The sequence below is a fragment of the Toxotes jaculatrix genome, chromosome 7 (assembly GCF_017976425.1).
Source record: "Toxotes jaculatrix isolate fToxJac2 chromosome 7, fToxJac2.pri, whole genome shotgun sequence".
NCBI lineage: Eukaryota > Metazoa > Chordata > Actinopteri > Toxotidae > Toxotes > Toxotes jaculatrix.
Genome location: NC_054400.1, coordinates 76,391 through 94,385, shown reverse-complemented (window position 1 = coordinate 94,385; position 17,995 = coordinate 76,391). Strand labels below are relative to the sequence as shown.

At 47.8% G+C, this 17,995-nt stretch overlaps 2 protein-coding genes across 5 annotated transcripts; both read right to left on the bottom strand.

The window, feature by feature from the left end:
- Positions 1–526: 526 nt before the first annotated feature.
- endog (endonuclease G) lies at positions 527–3,535 on the bottom strand. The gene is made up of 6 exons (XM_041042291.1): positions 3,345–3,535; positions 2,644–2,837; positions 2,156–2,297; positions 1,241–1,350; positions 1,070–1,151; positions 527–994 (listed from the first exon to the last, which is right to left on the bottom strand). Exons 1-6 carry the CDS (start codon positions 3,513–3,515, stop codon positions 797–799), a joined length of 897 nt encoding a protein of 298 aa, XP_040898225.1. The 5' UTR covers positions 3,516–3,535; the 3' UTR covers positions 527–796.
- Positions 3,536–4,058: 523 nt separating this feature from the next.
- On the bottom strand, positions 4,059–17,877 carry ntng2a (netrin g2a). Of its 4 annotated transcripts, XM_041043352.1 has the most exons (13): positions 17,611–17,877; positions 14,361–14,771; positions 12,859–13,117; positions 12,232–12,377; positions 11,196–11,434; positions 10,863–11,035; positions 10,486–10,509; positions 7,262–9,337; positions 6,322–6,396; positions 5,562–5,729; positions 5,267–5,410; positions 5,048–5,137; positions 4,059–4,959 (listed from the first exon to the last, which is right to left on the bottom strand). In XM_041043352.1, the coding sequence occupies exons 2-13, from the start codon at positions 14,586–14,588 to the stop codon at positions 4,826–4,828; spliced, it is 3,756 nt and encodes a 1,251-aa protein (XP_040899286.1). In that variant the 5' UTR covers positions 14,589–14,771; positions 17,611–17,877; the 3' UTR covers positions 4,059–4,825. The 4 variants fall into 4 exon arrangements, with proteins under 4 accessions (XP_040899286.1, XP_040899287.1, XP_040899288.1 ...); XM_041043353.1 differs by lacking the exon at positions 6,322–6,396; XM_041043354.1 differs by lacking the exons at positions 6,322–6,396; positions 7,262–9,337.
- Between the last annotated feature and the right edge of the window lie 118 nt (positions 17,878–17,995).

Genomic DNA, 17,995 nt, shown 5'->3' with positions numbered 1-17,995 from the left:
AACCTTTCTTCTTCTTCTTCTTCGTGTCAGAACTTTGCGTTTTAATGTTTATGAACAAACTTCCTGATTATTTCTAGGCTCGTGTGAAAATATCACAGATGAACATAACGAAGCCAGGTGCTTCCTCACAGGTGCACAGCACTGTTCAGCTCCTCATATCCCATCATGCTCTGTGGCGTGTATGGAAACGGCCCAGTAGATTCCAGTAGACACTGGTGAAGCCTCAGCACGGCTTCAGGCTCCTCTCCTGGTTGGATCAGGGAGGAAGAAGCAAACAAACACTTACTCACAGATCCTCAGAAACTCAGCGCTGTTGGTTCGAGCTCTGACAAACATCTGGAGGATCCATACAAATATAAACTCAAACAATATTAAAGTTCAGCAGGACAGTGTGTCCTGATCTCTGAGGCTGAACATGATGCTGGAACATGAGAGGAAGCACCTGGACCTGCACCGTCAGACCCGAGACACCTGATCCAAGGTACGCTCACCTGAAGAGAGACACCAACGAGCCAAACACATCAGATCTGCTCACTGCTCACGGTTTATATCTGTCAATCAAACATCAAAAGCTCTGAATGTTTACATGTAAACAGATTTTCCATAAACAAAATAAAGAAGCTTCGGTTTCATCATCAGAGCGAAGCTGCAGATTCAACCCGTCGGTTTATTTCTGTGTCTGACGGAAACTCGTCCAGTTCACGACGGTGACGACATCAACTGAACGTCGAGTTGCAGAGGTCAGGCAGAATAACGTGTTGTTCATCCAGCACTAGAGGATTCTGGGAACCATAGTTCATTTACCAGTGATGGCCTGCAGGCTGCTTGTCCTCTTCATGATGTTCGGGACAAAAAGAAGTCCTGAAGCTCTCTCGATGGTTTCTATGGGAACCAGGAAACGCTCCAGAGGAATCTTCTCATCTATTGGTTCATTTGGTAAAACATAAGGCCGAAGCTCCACCCCCCTTCCGTCCGCCGGCTCCAGGATGAGCACCTGAGGAGACAGAGCGCAGGTGACATCATCAAATGGCATACGAGTGACATCACCCTCATCCTCATCCGGACTCACCTTGAAGAAGTGTGTCGGCACGGCAACTTGGTTTTGTCCAATAACCTGGTAACGAACGTAGAGCTTCCCATCAGCCTCCTGCCTGAAACACACACACACACATTATGATGTCATCCTGCAGCTCCGCCCACTGAGCACTCAGACACCACAGAAGAAAAAAACAGAAGTCACCTGGGCAGGTAGAGCGGACCAGTGCAGACGTAGACGTTGAGGTAACGTTGGGTCAGAGAGCGACACAGTTTCTCCAGATTGTTCCAGGTGTTCTGGTTCAGGTGAGGGTTCTAAACACGACACGCACACGGAACACAGACCGATCCAGACTGAGCGCTCAGGAACACGGAGGGTACTCTGACCCAGAGCTCAGATTCATCCATCCATCCATCATCCATCCATCATCCATCCGTCGTTCATCCATCCATCATCCATCCATCCGTCCATCCATCCATCCATCCATCATCCATCCATCCATCATCCGTCGTTCATCCATCCATCATCCATCCATCCATCATCCATCCGTCATCCATCCATCATCCATCCATCCATCCATCATCCATCCGTCCGTCCATCCATCCATCATCCATTCATCCATCCATCCATCCATCCATCATCCATCCGTCCGTCCATCCATCCATCCATCATCCATCCATCATCCATTCATCCATTATCCATCCGTCCGTCCATCCATCCATCATCCATCCATCATCCATTCATCCATCATCTTTTTCTGCTTTCTTCTGTCCTTCCCCCTCCCTCTCTCCCTCTCCCTCTCTCCCTCTCCCACTCTCCCTCCCTGTCTCCCTCCCTCTCTCCCTCCCTGTCTCCCTCTCCCACTCTCCCTCCCTCTCTCCCTGCTTTGACTTCTGTCCTGACGTGCAGAGTGAATACGGGACCTTACAAACATTATGAGTGGACATACACCAACTGTCCAATCAATTCAATTTGCCACAGGTGGACAGCGATCAGGTTCTGGACACTAGATCCAAATCTGAAGGATAATGAAAGCGAACAGGACGCACCTGAGTCCTGGTGATTAATGTGTTCCTCTGTGTGTATATGTACCTGATGCACCTGTACATGTTTGCTTACCTGTGGAGCGACGTTGCTCAGGTAGAAGGTGTCCTCCATGGCTTTCTGACTCCACTTGTGATTGGCTGCAGCCGCCAGGTGACCTCTGTCAAAGCCACTCCCCCTATAGTCAGCATTGGTCGATCTGTGAAACACATGTATGCTGGAAGGGGAGGGGTTTAAGCAGAGAGGGGTGGGGTTAAGTCAGTCCCCGCTCCATAACAAACACCTGTAACCATGAACAGTGTTTACACGCCGGTGTCTACCGTGGACTGTTTAACCGTCAGTAAACAAACAAATCACATCAGTTTCCTACTGACAGGAAGTGACACAATTACACTTCAATCTTTAATTAAACTTCCGACCAAACGTTTTTCCAGACTCAGCTGTTTGCTGCTGAGTTTGAGTCGGGCCTTTTCTTTTCTGAGCTCAGTGAAAGTTCTCAAAAACTCAAACTTCTTTAATTAACTTCTGACAAAGTTTCTTGTTTCTAGAATTCAGCTTCTCACCTGTTGTCCTCTTTGAAGTCACAGTACTTCCTGTTTGATGGGCCGCTCAGGGACGCAGGGTTCAGTCTCTCTATTACCCAGGATGCAGTGCGGGTGCGGGGGTCGTAGGAGGTGACATAGGACTCTCTGGTCTTGATGTTGGCCAGTGAGGGGAAGCCATACTTCATTACAGCTCCCGACCCACCTGGACTCACCTGAACATTCAAGCACAGCACAGGTGAGTCAGATCACGTTACTGAGACAGAGACACAGACACTGAGACACTGAGACAGAGACAGACTCTGGCTGGTTAACAACCAGAGAGCAGCTCATTGACCAATCAGAGCAGGACTGAGTCACAGGTGCAGGTGAGTGTCAGACTGCAGTGATGTTTCAACTGATGAATAAAGGAACAGTTCAACAATTTTAATTGATGATCTGATTATAAATCAAACTGAAACTGTTACTCTGAATCTTTTTGTTTCGCTGCAGTTTCTTTAAAACTGAAAGATCTTTGATCGGTTGATGTGAAGGAATTTCATTTCATCTCATCTCACATGAATATGAACACTGAAGTTTACATTTCCAGCAAGAAAATCTGTAAGAACCGTTTAGTTCAGACTTTGTTTATATAGTTAGTGGGGACCAAGATGTCCTCGCGCTGTGACACACACACACACACACACACACACACACACACTCTCTCTCTGGCTCGCGCTCACCGTCAGTTCGGAGGCCCGGACGCTCGGTACCGGGATCACCGGGACTCTGCTGAGCAGACCGGCTCTGGCATCCTCCTCCTGCGCGCCTCTGAGCCTCAGCAGGCCGCTGACTGCGGCTCCGAGGCCCGTTCCGAACACCAAGGTCGCGCCGGTCCGACACCACCGTCTCATGCTGCGGACGAATCGGCTGCTTGTGGCGCATTCTGATGACGTCACGCGACGACGCGTCCGTCAATTAAACATTAGTTTATATTATTTATAATTTTGACCTGTAATTTAATTTGAAAAGTTCAAACATGTTGCTAAAACCTGAAGAAGAATTCAAACCTTCGCACGCGGGATTTAACTTTCGGATGTTTGTGGTTTTACATATGATTCAACTCGTCTGTCACTCAGAGTTTCACGGTTCACACTGCGGAGGATCCATGAGCTGCAGGTCAGTGATCCGAGGCCTGGACTCTGCTGCACCGACTGTTCTAATAACTGATCCCTGCGCCGGGGAAATGCTTTGCTTCTCCATCCGTCAGCAGGTGGCGCTGTTTCCTTTCTCTCTGATTTTACTGATGAAGATGACGACAGCTCCATCAGCTCAGAGAAGCAGCTCCTCCCTCAGTGAGAGTGTGTGTGTGTGTGAGCGTGTGAGTGAGTGTGTGTGAGTGAGTGTGTGTGAGTGTGTGTGTCTGAGCGTGTGAGTGTGTGTGTGAGAGCAGATTATTCAGATCATTTACATCTTTATTTCTTCAGGTTGTTGAGGTCATGATTCTTTGACCTTTAACCTTTTACATCTAACACAAACATCAAACTGTAAAAAAAAAAAAAAAAAAAAAAAAAAAGGTTCAATAGCAACAAGTCTGTCTCCATGGTGACCGTTTCTGTGGTTACTGTGTGAGTGTGAGGTCATCAGTCTTGAGCAGGATCTGTGACCTTGACAGAGACCGACCAATCAGAAGGCAGCACTGAGGTTCTCAGCACTTTACCTCAGAGCTGCAGAGACAAACTGTCCCGCTCACACGTGCAGGTTAAGCTTGTGTTCGACTTGGATGTGTGATCTCCCCTCAGTGTGAGGTCCAGGTGCATTGTGGGCGATGTAGGGGCGATTATCTGTGGTTCTGCCGCATCAATTCATGTCTTTTTTTTTAACTGGCCGTCGTGAGTTTGACAGTGTGAGTGACGCGTGTGGAATACTCCACAAACACCAGCTCGCCTTCTGTCCACGACTGAAGGAGGAAACTGTCTTTGTCTTATTAGTTTACCTATGAAACAGTTACACACAGTCAACAAGTCTGATTAACGGGGATGGAAACACCTTCACAGGTGAATCAGCCTGACATGATGTCATGTCCTGTTGCAACAGGTAACAGGCTGAGTTCAGTGAAAAGAAAAAAATAGAAACAACAATCAGTAAACAATAAACTTCTGCGTTTTTATATTGTGTTAAGTATTTATCAGCAGTGGGAGTGGCCTCACGTCACTGGGTGGGGTCAGCAGAAGGTGGAGATAATGAGACTAAGAGTCAGCAGGTGAAGGTGTGAGGTTAGAGAGGAGGAGGAGGAGCCTTCGGCATCGGTGAGGCAACCTTTCTTCTTCAGACAGATGCTCTGCTCACAGAATGAACCTGCACACATGATGACATCATCAGACCCCACTCACAACACCTGAGCTGTGACATCATCAGGACCCACCCCCTCCAGCTGTGTTGTTACCTGTGAAGTTATCCGGACAAATGCAGCGCTGGAAGTCAACGCAGGTTCCTCCGTTCTGACAAATCAAACGCTCCTCATCACAAACGTTCACTGAGGGCGGAGACAGGAAATGACTGATCATCACTGATAACAATTATCAGTCATTAAAAACTGACACAGGTAAACACACTATCTCAGGTCCTGCAGTGTGACTGGGGCCCATCCCCTCACTGCATTTACCTGTGCAGCCGGCCTTGCTTCCTCTCCAGGTGTATCCAGGTAAACAGGAGTCACAGCGCCTCCCTGTGGCTCCTTCTTTACACTGACAGAGCCCAGAATCAGAGCAGTGAGGAGAAACACTGCTGTCTGTGTCACACTGACACTCTGACGGACAGAGACACAGACGACTTATTATTATCAGTATTATAAATATCGTTGTTGTTGTTATGATCATTGTTATTGTTTGTAGTAGCAGTGATTTTTGTTTTAATTCAGTAGCTCTGTGTGTGTGTGTGTGTGCGCGCGCATTACTGACCCACACAGACATTCTCATCATCAAGCGACAGTGAGGAGTTTCTATAGTAACCGAGGCGACAATACTGACAGTTCTGTCCTCGCGTGTTGTGTTTACAGCTCACACACGTGACCACATTGATGAAGTCGATGTAGCTGCAGCGGTTGGAGTGACCGTTACACTCGCAGTCTGACACAGAGACAGAGACAGAGACACAGGTGTCACGTGTTGAAACTGAGGTAACGTAACGTCAACATGATGTAACATAAATGAAGAAACATCACAGTTAAACAGACTAAAAACCAAAATGGCAGCACATGCACAACGTAAGGCTCAGCGTCGCTCTGGATACATCAGCCTGGCTCATACCAGAGAGGTCTCGGACATCAGAGGCCGCCCACCAACTGCACACAGGTGACGCTGAGATCATGAACAAACGTGGGGGAGGTGACGAGAGCTAAGGCCTAAGGTAAAGCTCACTCCTCATTGGCTATCTCTACACCAGCATCGTCCTTGCTAGTATTTTGGTGTGTGGCAAACAAAATGGCTGCAAATCATTTTATGGACTGTAACATCATGATCTTCACAGAAACATGGCTCTACACAACCAGAGGCTACTGTCATCTACTGTCTACAGTCTGTTTGTTGAATGAAGAGGGATGACAGAGTATCTGAACACACCTTCAGTTTATGTGGGAGTGGCTATTTAAACAGGGGGAGGAGTCATCTGTCTGGGGGTAGGGCCACTACAGGTCAAGGAGTCAGGTGCTTAGGGTCTTACCCTGGAAGGTGACGTAGGCAATTTTGGACAGCTGACTGAATTTTGGTCCTCCTGGGATCAAAATCTTCTGGGTCGCTTTGGACACAAAGCAAGGTGTATAACCATGGCAACAGTCAGGTCGCGGCTAGCTGTAACTCTAAGGTCAGGAGTTAATGGAGGTCACCTCTGAACTAACTACCAATCAGAGCTACACATGACAAGTGAGTGGCATCAGGTATTTGATAAGGATTACAGTTGCTACTGCTGTTCCTACTCCTACTCCTGATGCTACTGCTGATGCTGCTGTTACTAATGCCAGACAGTAGGTGGCAGGTCTGTGACTATTTCTACATGTTGTACCTTTTTTCTCATAGCCTTTCTCATCTTTCTCCTTCTTCCCTTCCTCTTTGGTTTCCTTTTTTGTTTCCTCTGTGGCTTCAGCAGCTGTTTGTAAAAGAGACATTCAGACCTGCTATCTCAACACCTCTTTTTACTTCCTTCTAATTTACTTGCTAACAGTTCAGTACTTACATCCTTTAAAAAACATAGAAGCACCAGCAACAACTTTTCATCTGGAAGTACAAGGGAGTAATCAATCTGATTTCTTTTATTAGAATAACTTTAAACCTGCTTCATGTCATTTAAAAAAATCATCATTTACGGATGTAGATTTTTGTTGTGGTACAGCACAAGGACCAAGTTGTTTCTGAAGCTTTCAGCCACATTTTCTTAAGTTACATAATAACTGACCACCTTCATCTGCTAAAGGCCATAATACATGGCTGAAACAAGAACTTATTTTTCAAGCTGTTTTTTCCAAATTCAAAAATGAAGTAACAGGTTCTACACAGCTCTAAAAGTATACTAGTGAGAATCTCTAAGTGTGTAGTCAATATTATTACCCACATTGTGCATCTGCCCTGAAATCTAATCAGACCAATCGCAGCTCTTCATTTCGTACCTTTCTCCTCTTTCTGCTCTCCTGTGTTTTCTTGTTTAGAGTCTTTCTTTTCACTGGACTCTGACCATCCTGATAGTCCACTAGCAGCTGACTCCTTTCCAGACGTTCCTTCCTTCTGAGCTTCTGAAGGAAACAAACCTACTCTTGGATCATCTACCACTGGAAGAGAATCTGGTCCAGATTCCAGACCAGAACTTGCACGATCTGGTGCAGGAAAATCTGGTCTAGTTGATTCTGATCCACTGTTTTGCCTTTCCCCTGTGCCTGGTCCTGCTGTGATGGAATCCAACCCAGAATCAACTGAATTTGATGTAGGAGCATCAACAGATCCACTGAAATCTCCTGGAATGATCCCAGGATCACCGAAAAGCAGTGGTCCAGAAATTTGTCCAGTATCTGATCCAGAATCTGGTCCAGGTTCAACTGAATTTGTATCTTCTGGAAAAGGGAAGCTGAAGTCCACAGGGGCCAAATCAACTGAAGGGTCAGTCCGATTCAAGGTGGTGGAGCTTGTGTCTGGTGCAGCATCACCTCCTTCTTCAGAGGGAGGTAACAGGGATTCTACAGGAGCATCGGGAGCTGTAGGAGGAGCATCAGGAGGAGATACCTCAGGAGGTGCTCCATCAGGAGAGGGTACATCTATCACAGAGTCTGGAGTCCTAGAGGATGGCACTTCTGGAGGAACATCTGGAGGAGGTACATCAGGAGAGGATACATCAGAAGGTGGTACATCTGGAGATGATACATCAGGAGAAGGAAGATCAGGAGGTGGTACATCAGGAGGAGGTACATCTATCACAGAGTCTGGAGTCGTAGATGATGGCACTTCTGGAGGTACATCTGGAGGAGGTACATCTGGGGGCGGTACATCTGGGGGCGGTACATCTGGAGGAGGTACATCTGGGGGCGGTACATCTTGGGGCGGTATATCTGGGGGCGGTACATCTGGGGGTGGTACATCTGGACGAGGTACATCTGGGGGCGGTATATCTGGGGGCGGTACATCTGGGGGTGGTACATCTGGAGGAGGTATATCTGGGGGCGGTATATCTATCAGAATGTCTGGAGGAACATTAGGAGAAGTTGTGGCAGCTTCTGCTGTGGGTGAAGCATCTCTGGTCTGACTGGTTGGGGCTGATGCAATGGATGGAGAATCTTCAGATGGCGCCCTATCAGTGGGTGGGGTTACTTCTGGCATGGCTGTTAGAGGCAGGACTCTGGTTGGTGTAGTACCATCAGCAGATGAGGTAGTACTGGTGATCAGGTTGGTAGTACCAGTCCCAGAGAGGGCGGAGTCTGTGCTGTCTGGTGAGGAGATGGAGTCAGAGGGTGGAGTCACAGGGTCAGAAATAGACACCTCAGAGCCAGTAATGCAGCCTGGGCTGGTGGGGCTGGTTGCATTGGTGTTACTGGTGGAACTGGAAGTGCTAATAGTACTGGGAATGGTGGTGTCTGGTACTGTGGGAGTTGGTTTGGACAGAGTGTCTCCAGTCTTCGGTGTTGGACTGCTGGATGGAGCTGTGTTCACTGCTGGTCCTGCTGTCCCGCTAAAGTCTGGAAACGTGTCAAAACCTGCAGTACTGACAGTAACAGTACTAACAGTACTACTGACAGCAGTAAACATTGTAGTACCAGTGTCAGCTGTAGTAGTCGATGCTACACCAGGGAAGCCGTCAGTATCACTAGTGCTAGTGAAATAAGTTATAAAATTAGTATCAGCCATGGAAGTACTGATAGTAGGAATACTATTAGTGTAGAATAATGATGTAGTATCACTACTGGTACTTGTTTCTTCAATAGTAATTCTTAATGTTTCAGTGGTGGTAGAAGTACTGGCTGTATCTGTGACAGGAAGAGCTCTTCCTGCATCACTAATCAACGTGTAAGTAAAAGTAGTTGTAGAACTACTAGTAATAGTGTCAGTAGTGGAAGTGGTACTGCCAATAGTTGCAGCAGTGTCAGTAGTAGCAATAGTGTCAGTAGGGGTAGTACTGTCAGTTATAGTGGCACCAGTTGTGGTAGTGTCAGTAGTTGTAGCAGTAGTAGGGTCAGTCACTCCATCTGATGAGGCTGAGGCTGTCAGAGAAGAAGAGTTACGTCTCTTTAGTGAATCGAGTTTTCTCTTGTCTACAGACACTGACTGGACTCTGCAGAACATCAGACACTGGGAGATGATCAGGTTCCAGCTTCTCTGGGCTGTGTGGACGGTGGCGACCCACACAGATTTGTTCCCATCTCTGTTTCACCTGTGACAGTAAAACCAGCACAGACACTAACATGATTGGAGCTGACCTTCACAGACGGAGGAGCTCAGACACGAACATGCGGCTTTCATCATTTTACCCAAATACTTTAGTTTGGAGCAGCTGTCGCTTCACCACCGCATGTCACCTGACCCAACCCACCAATCGTGTGTCAGGAGATAATAAAACCCAGTTCTGTTCTGCAGAGGCCTTTGCTGGACTCTAACGTTTCTCTTACAGCGACTGACTCCACACACTGCTGGACAAATGTGTTCCAGTTTTATATCCGTTTTAGTTTTGGAGGAAGTGAGACAAACTTTTAATACGTCAAACTTTCACATGAGCAACTTTCTGTCTTAACCTGTCCAGAGGTGTGTGGCCTCAGCCTGTTACACCTGCTCTATAACATTCAGATATCACACGGCTCCACTGATCTGTTGTTCCTGTAACTGTGTGTGCGTGTGCGGGTGTGTGTGTGTGTGTGTGTGTGGCGGATGGCAGGTTAAAACTAATGAGCAGATTAAACACACACACACACCATCTGTCAGTGTGTAAACTCGCTCTGAACCACAGATTAACGTTCAGTTTCCTCCCAGAATGCAACCTGACATTTAACCAAACGACTCATGATCAACCATGTGACCAATCAGAGTGATTAGTGGTGATGTAATACAATCAATCCGCCTTGATGTTGCTTTAGTGTTAATTTCACAGACTAACCGAGCGAGCCGCGTGAAACACAGTGATGGTTAAAATATTTCCACAGCTCAAAGCTGAGATTTGTTCCCATGATGCAACACTGACCATGATACTACCATTTCTATTTCTCAATCTAACTATAAGACAGGAGGGGGCTGGGTGGTGGTAGGACTGATGTGAAGGACAGACAGGTGATCGGACGGACAGGTGAGCGGACGGACAGGTGAGCGGACGGACAGGTGAGCAGACACAGGTGAGCAGACACAGGTGAGCAGTACTTACTGGCAGCTGTTTCTGCTGCTTCACCTGTAAAACACACAGTATGTTAATAATCAGGTTTCGTCCATGGAGCTCAAACTCCGTCCTGCTGTGTGGGACATGAGCTGAACAGCAGGTGGCACTTGTTCTCAGATCGCTGCCTTTAAACCACAGCAGAGGAAGATGAGCTGATTCAGAGCGCTGCAGTCGAAGCTCAGACGATGGAAACGTGTAGCGTAAGTCTGAGGTGTGGATGTGAGGAAGGTTCGGTCTCCTCGTGTTTCCTCTCTTCATGTTCATCAGTTTCACCGTGGGTTTGATCCTCAGCTGCTGTTTCACCTCAGACAGCAGGAGACTGTGTTCAGGTGTGTGCGTGTGTGTGTGTGTGTACAGGTACGTACAGGTGTTGGCCGTGCCTTTGGGCAGGGGCAGGTATGATCCAGGTCTCCAGCTGCTGGATCTGAACCCTCGGCTGCAGCGCTGACAGTCCTGTCCCGTCGTGTTGTGGTCGCACTCACACTGCAGCGTCGCATCTCGTAACACACACTGAGATGCATGTAAGTTACACTTACACCTGCACGCACACACAGGAACACACACCTCAGGTGTCAGTATCCTCCAACATGCTGCCTGTCAGATGATCTGAACACGTCTGCCACAGGTAGTTGTGGCCAGTTTATGGATGTAGTTAGCTGTTGGCTGGTTGTTGGTAGGTGTAGTTATGTTTTTGTTACCTGGCAGGTACATCGATGTTGGAGATGGCGTAGAAGTACTTCAGCAGGTTATCTCTTTGGACGTAGGTCCCTCCCAGGGCTGGACGGAGAAGTCTCAGGCGGAGGTTGGTGAAGGTGAAGAAGTCTCTCAGACCCTTCATGGTCTCCATCCGGGTGTACAGAGCATCCATGTTGATCAGCTTCGGACCAGCAAACACCCCAAACCGAGCGCGCACCTCAAACACCACGACCTTCTCCTCCTATTGGTCAAACAGAATCAGTAAGCGCCGTTTCGTGTACTCTGTCGTCTCAAGGACTTGGCTTTGTTAACCCCTTCAAGGCTCCGCCTCGCATTCTGAAACAGATCTTTGGGGGTAGAGACACTGCAGCTCTACCCCCCGGGCCACACTGGGCGGGACGCCTTCACCACTGGATGCAGGAGTCTGGGATAGAGGTTACAGCACAGGTGGCAGCAAGCGGCAAGTGGTTCTGGCTGTGACGGTCGGGGTCGATTCACAGCCGAGAGACATTCTGCAGGGCGGGGCCTATCGCTGGTCACCGTCCTCCCCAGTGGGACCTGCACACTGCCTTTTGAGCAGGCGGGCCCAGAGCTGGTGTCAGGTAAGACTTTGACTCTGACTGATGCTCACCTCTTGTAAGGCTGAGATCTCTGTGTTCAGTGCACCCCCTTGCGTGTCTGTCGTCGAGGACGTGGACACCGTAGACTTCTTCCTTCAGGTCAAGAGTCATTTGGCTGAAGGCATTTTTCCCTCCACCTCACACGATGAGCCTCAAAGGGGTTAACCAGTATCAAAGCCAAGCACAGGGCGATGCACTTAGAACTGGAGTTACATCCACAACTACAGTTTTACCTGCTCTGCAGTTATTGGTCAGAACACCTGTCCCATTAATCAAACGCTGCTTTTGAGTTATTGGTAAATACAAATCCAGGTGTAGATGGATTGTTTACACTTGTGTTACTTGTGTTCTGTATTCTTAATGTTTCCAACACACCATCTGTTTCCCAGTACGACCCGTATAATGTCCAGTTACCCACCTTGGCTCCGACCCAGCGGGAGTACTGCTCAGTGCAGATAACCCGGGTTAAATTACTCGGTGCTAAATCAGAGACTTGTTTCGGTGACATGCCAAACGCCTCCAGACAGTCATCAGCGTAGTACTGATACGGCTGCCACGTTACACCTGAAACACAAACAGAACTGTGCTGTAACTGAAGTGGAAAGGTGGAAGCTGGTGGTGGTGACCTGAGCTTCCTGGACTGGGTTGTCCCAGTCCCTTTCTTCTTTCTGAGCTTTATTTCTTAGTTTTCCAGTGGACCTGTCTGAGCTGCATCTTTTCTCTGATGCTCTGAACTGAAGTGATGTTTGAAAATAAATAAATCCCAGTTCCAGTCTCTGTCTCCTCCCCTGCCCTTTGTCCTCAGACCTAAAGGTGATGCTGGACTACACAAATAAATCTGGAACGGCTCTGAGCTGCGCTGTGATTGGATGAAGTGCTTCACAGTGTTGAAGTTTCTGGTTCATCTCACTGTTTGTCTCATGTTCAGTTATTATCATGTGATGTGATGAACGTGGTTTATCTGCTGTGGTGGTCCTGAGGTTTGGTGAAGCACAGTCCCACCGTGGAAACCCGATCGCTGGCTGCCGCAGTGCGGTAACCTCACCTTTGTCCATGGACTTCTCCAGCACCATGCTGGTTGGTCGGCCGTACTCGAAGGTGACGGCGATGTCATCGACCACCTCCAGACTCTTGTTCCAGGACAGAGTAATGTTAGCCAACAGTGGCTCAGGATACCTGGACCATGTGACCGTCTGCCAATAGGTGATGAGGCCCCCCCTCTCCCTGTCTCCCATCAGCTGAGGAGGGTGAGACAGGTCGGGGCTGGACGCGTCACATTCATCACTGCACAGGTACGGGTTCTCCTGAGAACACGCAGAGACACACCTTTTATTTATTTACCACAAAATGTTAGAGAACTTATGTTATATACACACACACACACACTTAGAATTCATCCAACACGATACTGTGTGTGTGTGTGTCCCACTGACATACATGTGCAGTGATGTTAATCTGATTAGCGTGTGTGTGTGTGTGTTTATCCTTTAACTTCAGCTGCTGCCAACTGTCACACGGCAGCAGAAACTCAGTTGAGCAGTAAACGAGATTTAACTAACCATCACTAACTAACTGACTCTGACTAATTGGATAAGAACGTCGGTCAGCGCGCCTGATGGCGGCGGGTCAGTCCGTCTGTCCGTTTAAACACGTGTGTTTTCGTGTTTTGTCGGTTTGTGTTTCAGGATCTTTTTGTTTCGTGTGAATTCTCATTGATGAATAATTAACATTAGATTTTCGCTTCATTACAACTGTTACATTTATCAATAATTCAGACGCGACTTAATTTCCCCAAAGGAACAATTAGACAGTCAGCAGGAGTGTGTGGGTCCCAGCCTGAGGGTCGTGGCCCTGCAGGAGGCCGCCTGATAAATCTGAGGGGTCTTGTTTTGATTGACAGCAGAGGAGAACCGTTAACTGATTATTGGCCTGAATATTTTCTGATAAAATGGACGCGATGTTTGAAACTGTGGAAATCGTTTACGTTTCACCAACATCAGATGATCAGGACGAATTATGGGATGTTTGTAGCAGTGACTCCGAGCCACATTCACACGTTCACATACCAATGATGCACGTCTCTGTCCAGCAGTCAGACTTCCCCTCCTGTCCCATTCACCTGTCTCCCCACCAACACCAGGTCCCCCTGCTCCCTGTCCAGGTCCCGTCCTGTCCTCCTATCTGACTTTAAGACTGTTTTTTAAAATAAAACATGTCCTCTCCGGCCTGTGAGTGTGTGTGTGCTGTGATTAGAAAATGGAAATTAAAAAGCCGTGCTGCAGTTTGAAAATATTTGTTGGTTATTTTCTTGTAATATTTATTTTTGTCTTTTTATTTGTGTGACAGTTACAGATGTTTGGCAGAAAATGTTGCCGCAGTAACGAGTCTGATCAGGACTCAGGCTCAAATTATTCAAATGGAATAAAGTTCAGAGAAAATCAGCGCTGACATTTTCAGTCACACGAACATTTTAATATGTCAAAGGGAGAAAAGCAGAGAGACGCTGAGGACTCTGTCTGTGTTGGTGTGTCCAGGTGTGTCACTGACCAGTGTGCAGAATCTCTCAGGTGGGTTTCCACAGGTGATCCCAGGGGGGTCGACTCTGATCTGCATCACTTCCTTCATGTTGGCGGGTGGAGGCTGACAGGCGTAGAACTCCCAGCCCGGCCCCGCCTCTGAACTGCGCAGAGACCGACACACGTCAAACTGGCCTTCGGGCTGACACCGGCCCAACGCTGGCAACAGGACGAGGAGGGGGAGGAAGGGGAGGGACATGGTGGACTGAGCGTCAGACAGACAGGAAGTTCATCAGGAAGTCACATGTCAACAGGTTCTGTTCCGGTTCTGTCTGACTCTCTTCAAACAGGTTGTTGTCATGGTTACAGAGTCGTGGCCTTGGTTACCATCCATCCATGACATCACCTGAGCCTCCCTCAGGTGGTCCGGCCGACTTCCTGTCTGAAACAAAAACACAATAAAAAACCAACAATCAGTGACACGTTTGAATCTTTACGGCTCTTAAGTTGTAGACGCTCAGTCCGACAGGAACCGGATCCAGACTCTGGACCTGCACAGACCTGAGCCTGAGGCCCGGCTGCGCAGGAGCAGTGAAGCTACATTTAGTTTAGTAACGGACTGAAGAGTGTGAAGGTTTTCACTGGGCCAGGTACGTTCACCTGCGTGTATCTGAGTCTGTCACATCACAGGTGTTTAAATTCAGCAGACTGATGCCTCTGGTTCAGACCTCTGACAGAAACTGATCACAAACAGGAAACTGACAAATCAGCCTCACCACGAGGTTCTGGTGCTTTCAGTCATTTCACCTGATCTTCCTCCAGGTGTCATTTTCAGACCCTGTGGTGAGATTGTTTGTCACTTAGTTTAAACCACTTCACACAGAAAGTTGTCCAACGGATCTGAGCAGGTGTAAAACCAGGTGTGAACATTGATATAAAGACAGAAGATGTCCAGAGGGACGAGGTCAGCCTGAATCAGCCGCCTCCTGTTTGTTTGTGTCTGAAATGATGAGACAGATGATTAAAGTGAGACACTGAGGATTCGCATTGTTTCTCCTCTTTATTAGAACGTCTGCCGTCGCTCCTCCGCCTCACACTCTGATCCTCCACCTTCCCTGAGACACCGACCGGCTCCGTCTCACAGCGAAGCCTTCTCCTCTAAAACTGGATCAGGATCTGAGAGACGCAGGTCTGGAGTCCCTCAGCCAGAAGACTTAACATTAAAATCAGAAACTCGTCTTTTTGTTGACACCTGTCAATCACCTGAGTTTATCATGCATGTGTGATCCTTTAAATCAACAGGCAGTTTCATTCAGATCAAACCTGAACCACAATAGTACACCTGTCTCTCTCTCTCTCTGTTACTCACCTGTCTCTCTCTCTCTCTCTCTGTCTTGATAAGCTGATTAAACCGGCGACAGAACGTTCGTCCTCGTTTTCAGTCTCCTTTTTCTACTTCTGTTTTTCTTTATTTCTCTTCTTTTTCTTCCTCTTCCTCCGTCTTGTCTTCTTGTGTTCTCCTCTCAGTCCTCCTCCTTTCCTCTCCTCTGTTTTCACTCCTCCTCTTTTGATCTTTTCCTCCTAATCTCCTCCTGCTCTCTCTCCACTGTGAACACAAGCTCTCTCTCTCTCTCTCTCTCTCTACTGTGAACACAAGCTCTCTCTCTCTCTCTCTCTCCACTGTGAACCCACTCTCTCTCTCGCTCTCTCTCTCTCTCTACTGTGAACACAAGCTCTCTCTCTCTCTCTCTCTCTCTACTGTGAACACAAGCTCTCTCTCTCTCTCTCTCTCCACTGTGAACACACTCTCTCTCTCGCTCTCTCTCTCTCTCTACTGTGAACACAAGCTCTCTCTCTCTCTCTCTCCACTGTGAACACACTCTCTCTCTCGCTCTCTCTCTCTCTCTACTGTGAACACAAGCTCTCTCTCTCTCTCTCTCTCTCTCTCTCTCTCTCGCTCCACTGTGAACACAAGCTCTCTCTCTCTCTCTCTCTCTCTCGCTCCACTGTGAACACAAGCTCTCTCTCTCTCTCTCTCTCTCTCTCTCTCTCTACTGTGAACACAAGCTCTCTCTCTCTCTCTCTCTCCACTGTGAACACACTCTCTCTCTCGCTCTCTCTCTCTCTCTCTCTCACTCCACTGTGAACACAAGCTCTCTCTCTCGCTCCACTGTGAACACAAGCTCTCTCTCTCTCTCTCTCTCGCTCCTCTGTGAACACAAGCTCTCTCTCTCTCTCTCTCTCTCTCGCTCCACTGTGAACAGTTGTCTCAGAGTCTTTCCTCTGCTGCTTCAGGACTGATTGTGTCCTCAGTCCACAGTTGGACAGTGGTCTCTAAGAGACAGGCTGCCTGTTTAGGTTCTGATTCTTTGCTGTGGACCTACAGAGAGTCTCTGTGGGATGTTTGACCCAAAACCTGTGATTGGTTGGACCCTGTCAAATATCGTGGTCCATCTTTGAATCACACAAAGTGCCTAAAGTACGTGCTTTCTGAGGTCGCAGGTCGTCTCAGCTACACAAAGCAGCTATACTTCTGCATAAGCACAGGAAATGACATCAGCCAACCAATGTGCCTTTCCACAGTGAACAGAAACAGTGATCATGATGACGCACGTAGGCGGAGCGATTTCAAACGGAGGGCAGGAAGTAAGTTACATGTCAAAGTCAATGGAGGAAATATTAGCAGAGTCCGTATTGTACGGGTTTCGATCCCGTGTCGAGACGAAGATAATCAAACCATATGTTGGACGTGACCCGGACCTCATGATGAGAGAGTTTTCAACGGACGTTAAAGATTTGCCGACAATCGAGGCTGTGGACATCACCAATTATCTCCTACTTCAGACATCTTATTATACGAAACAGCAAATGAAAGCCTACAAAAGCCTGGAGGCATATAACTTTTGTGTGAGCGGGTGGGTCCACAGCCTCGGTACCAAACGGCTCCAGGACGATTATCGTTTGGTGTTTATTCTTATACTGGTTATGTGTAGCTAGCAGCTAGCAATAGCGGCTATAATGTCAACAAACACATCTTACAGGGATACAAGGGGGTTTATCTGTCCGTTACATAGAAATACTAATGTATGACATGACAACGAAATAGCATTTGAACTACTGAGTCAACGTCCCCTAAAACGCTAGGACAGCCTAAAAAGTCCCAGTGAAGTCCATATTAGACTACCGGCAACTTAATAATTATTACTATGTAAATGAGCATTAAGCGACAAAGCTAATGATATAAACACAGCCACAAAAACCAAGTTAGCTAGCTAACATACCTTTGACGAAGTGGTCACTGCAGACACGGCGTTAGAAGACCGCTCCTCCCGACCGCAGACCTACATTTAAGATCCACCTTTTACAGCGTTGTTCTGTAAGTTGTTTATATTTCTCACCTTTGTGGGTGACTACCTTTGGTACCCTATAATAGCTTTTTTCCTGTTCTCCATTGGAACGATCTGAGCGCCGGTAAACTACACAAAACACAGGCATTTTTCCACACGGTAGATTCTCAGTGCGTCAGTCAGCGAACGGCTGAAACACTTCCTGTCCTCCATCTGAATTTGGCGCCAACGCGCCGCTGCGTCGTGACGTCACGTGAAACCCACCTATTGGCGACGCGCTTTTCACGGTCCTGTCCACTCTGTGACCTCATCTCTGAGC

Excerpts from the sequence above, each read along its gene's own strand:
- ntng2a (XM_041043352.1), bottom strand. The coding sequence starts at position 14,588 with ATGTCCCTCCCCTTCCTCCCCCTCCTCGTCCTGTTGCCAGCGTTGGGC. Across the intron at positions 12,378-12,858 it reads GGAGAAGTCCATGGACAAAG|GTGTAACGTGGCAGCCGTAT; the intron begins GTGAGGTTACCG and ends TTTGTGTTTCAG. Across the intron at positions 11,036-11,195 it reads AACATCGATGTACCTGCCAG|GTGTAAGTGTAACTTACATG; the intron begins GTAACAAAAACA and ends GTGTGCGTGCAG.
- endog (XM_041042291.1), bottom strand. The coding sequence starts at position 3,515 with ATGAGACGGTGGTGTCGGACCGGCGCGACCTTGGTGTTCGGAACGGGC. Across the intron at positions 2,838-3,344 it reads TCCGGGCCTCCGAACTGACG|GTGAGTCCAGGTGGGTCGGG; the intron begins GTGAGCGCGAGC and ends TTGAATGTTCAG. Across the intron at positions 2,298-2,643 it reads GACTTCAAAGAGGACAACAG|CATACATGTGTTTCACAGAT; the intron begins GTGAGAAGCTGA and ends CTCCCCTTCCAG.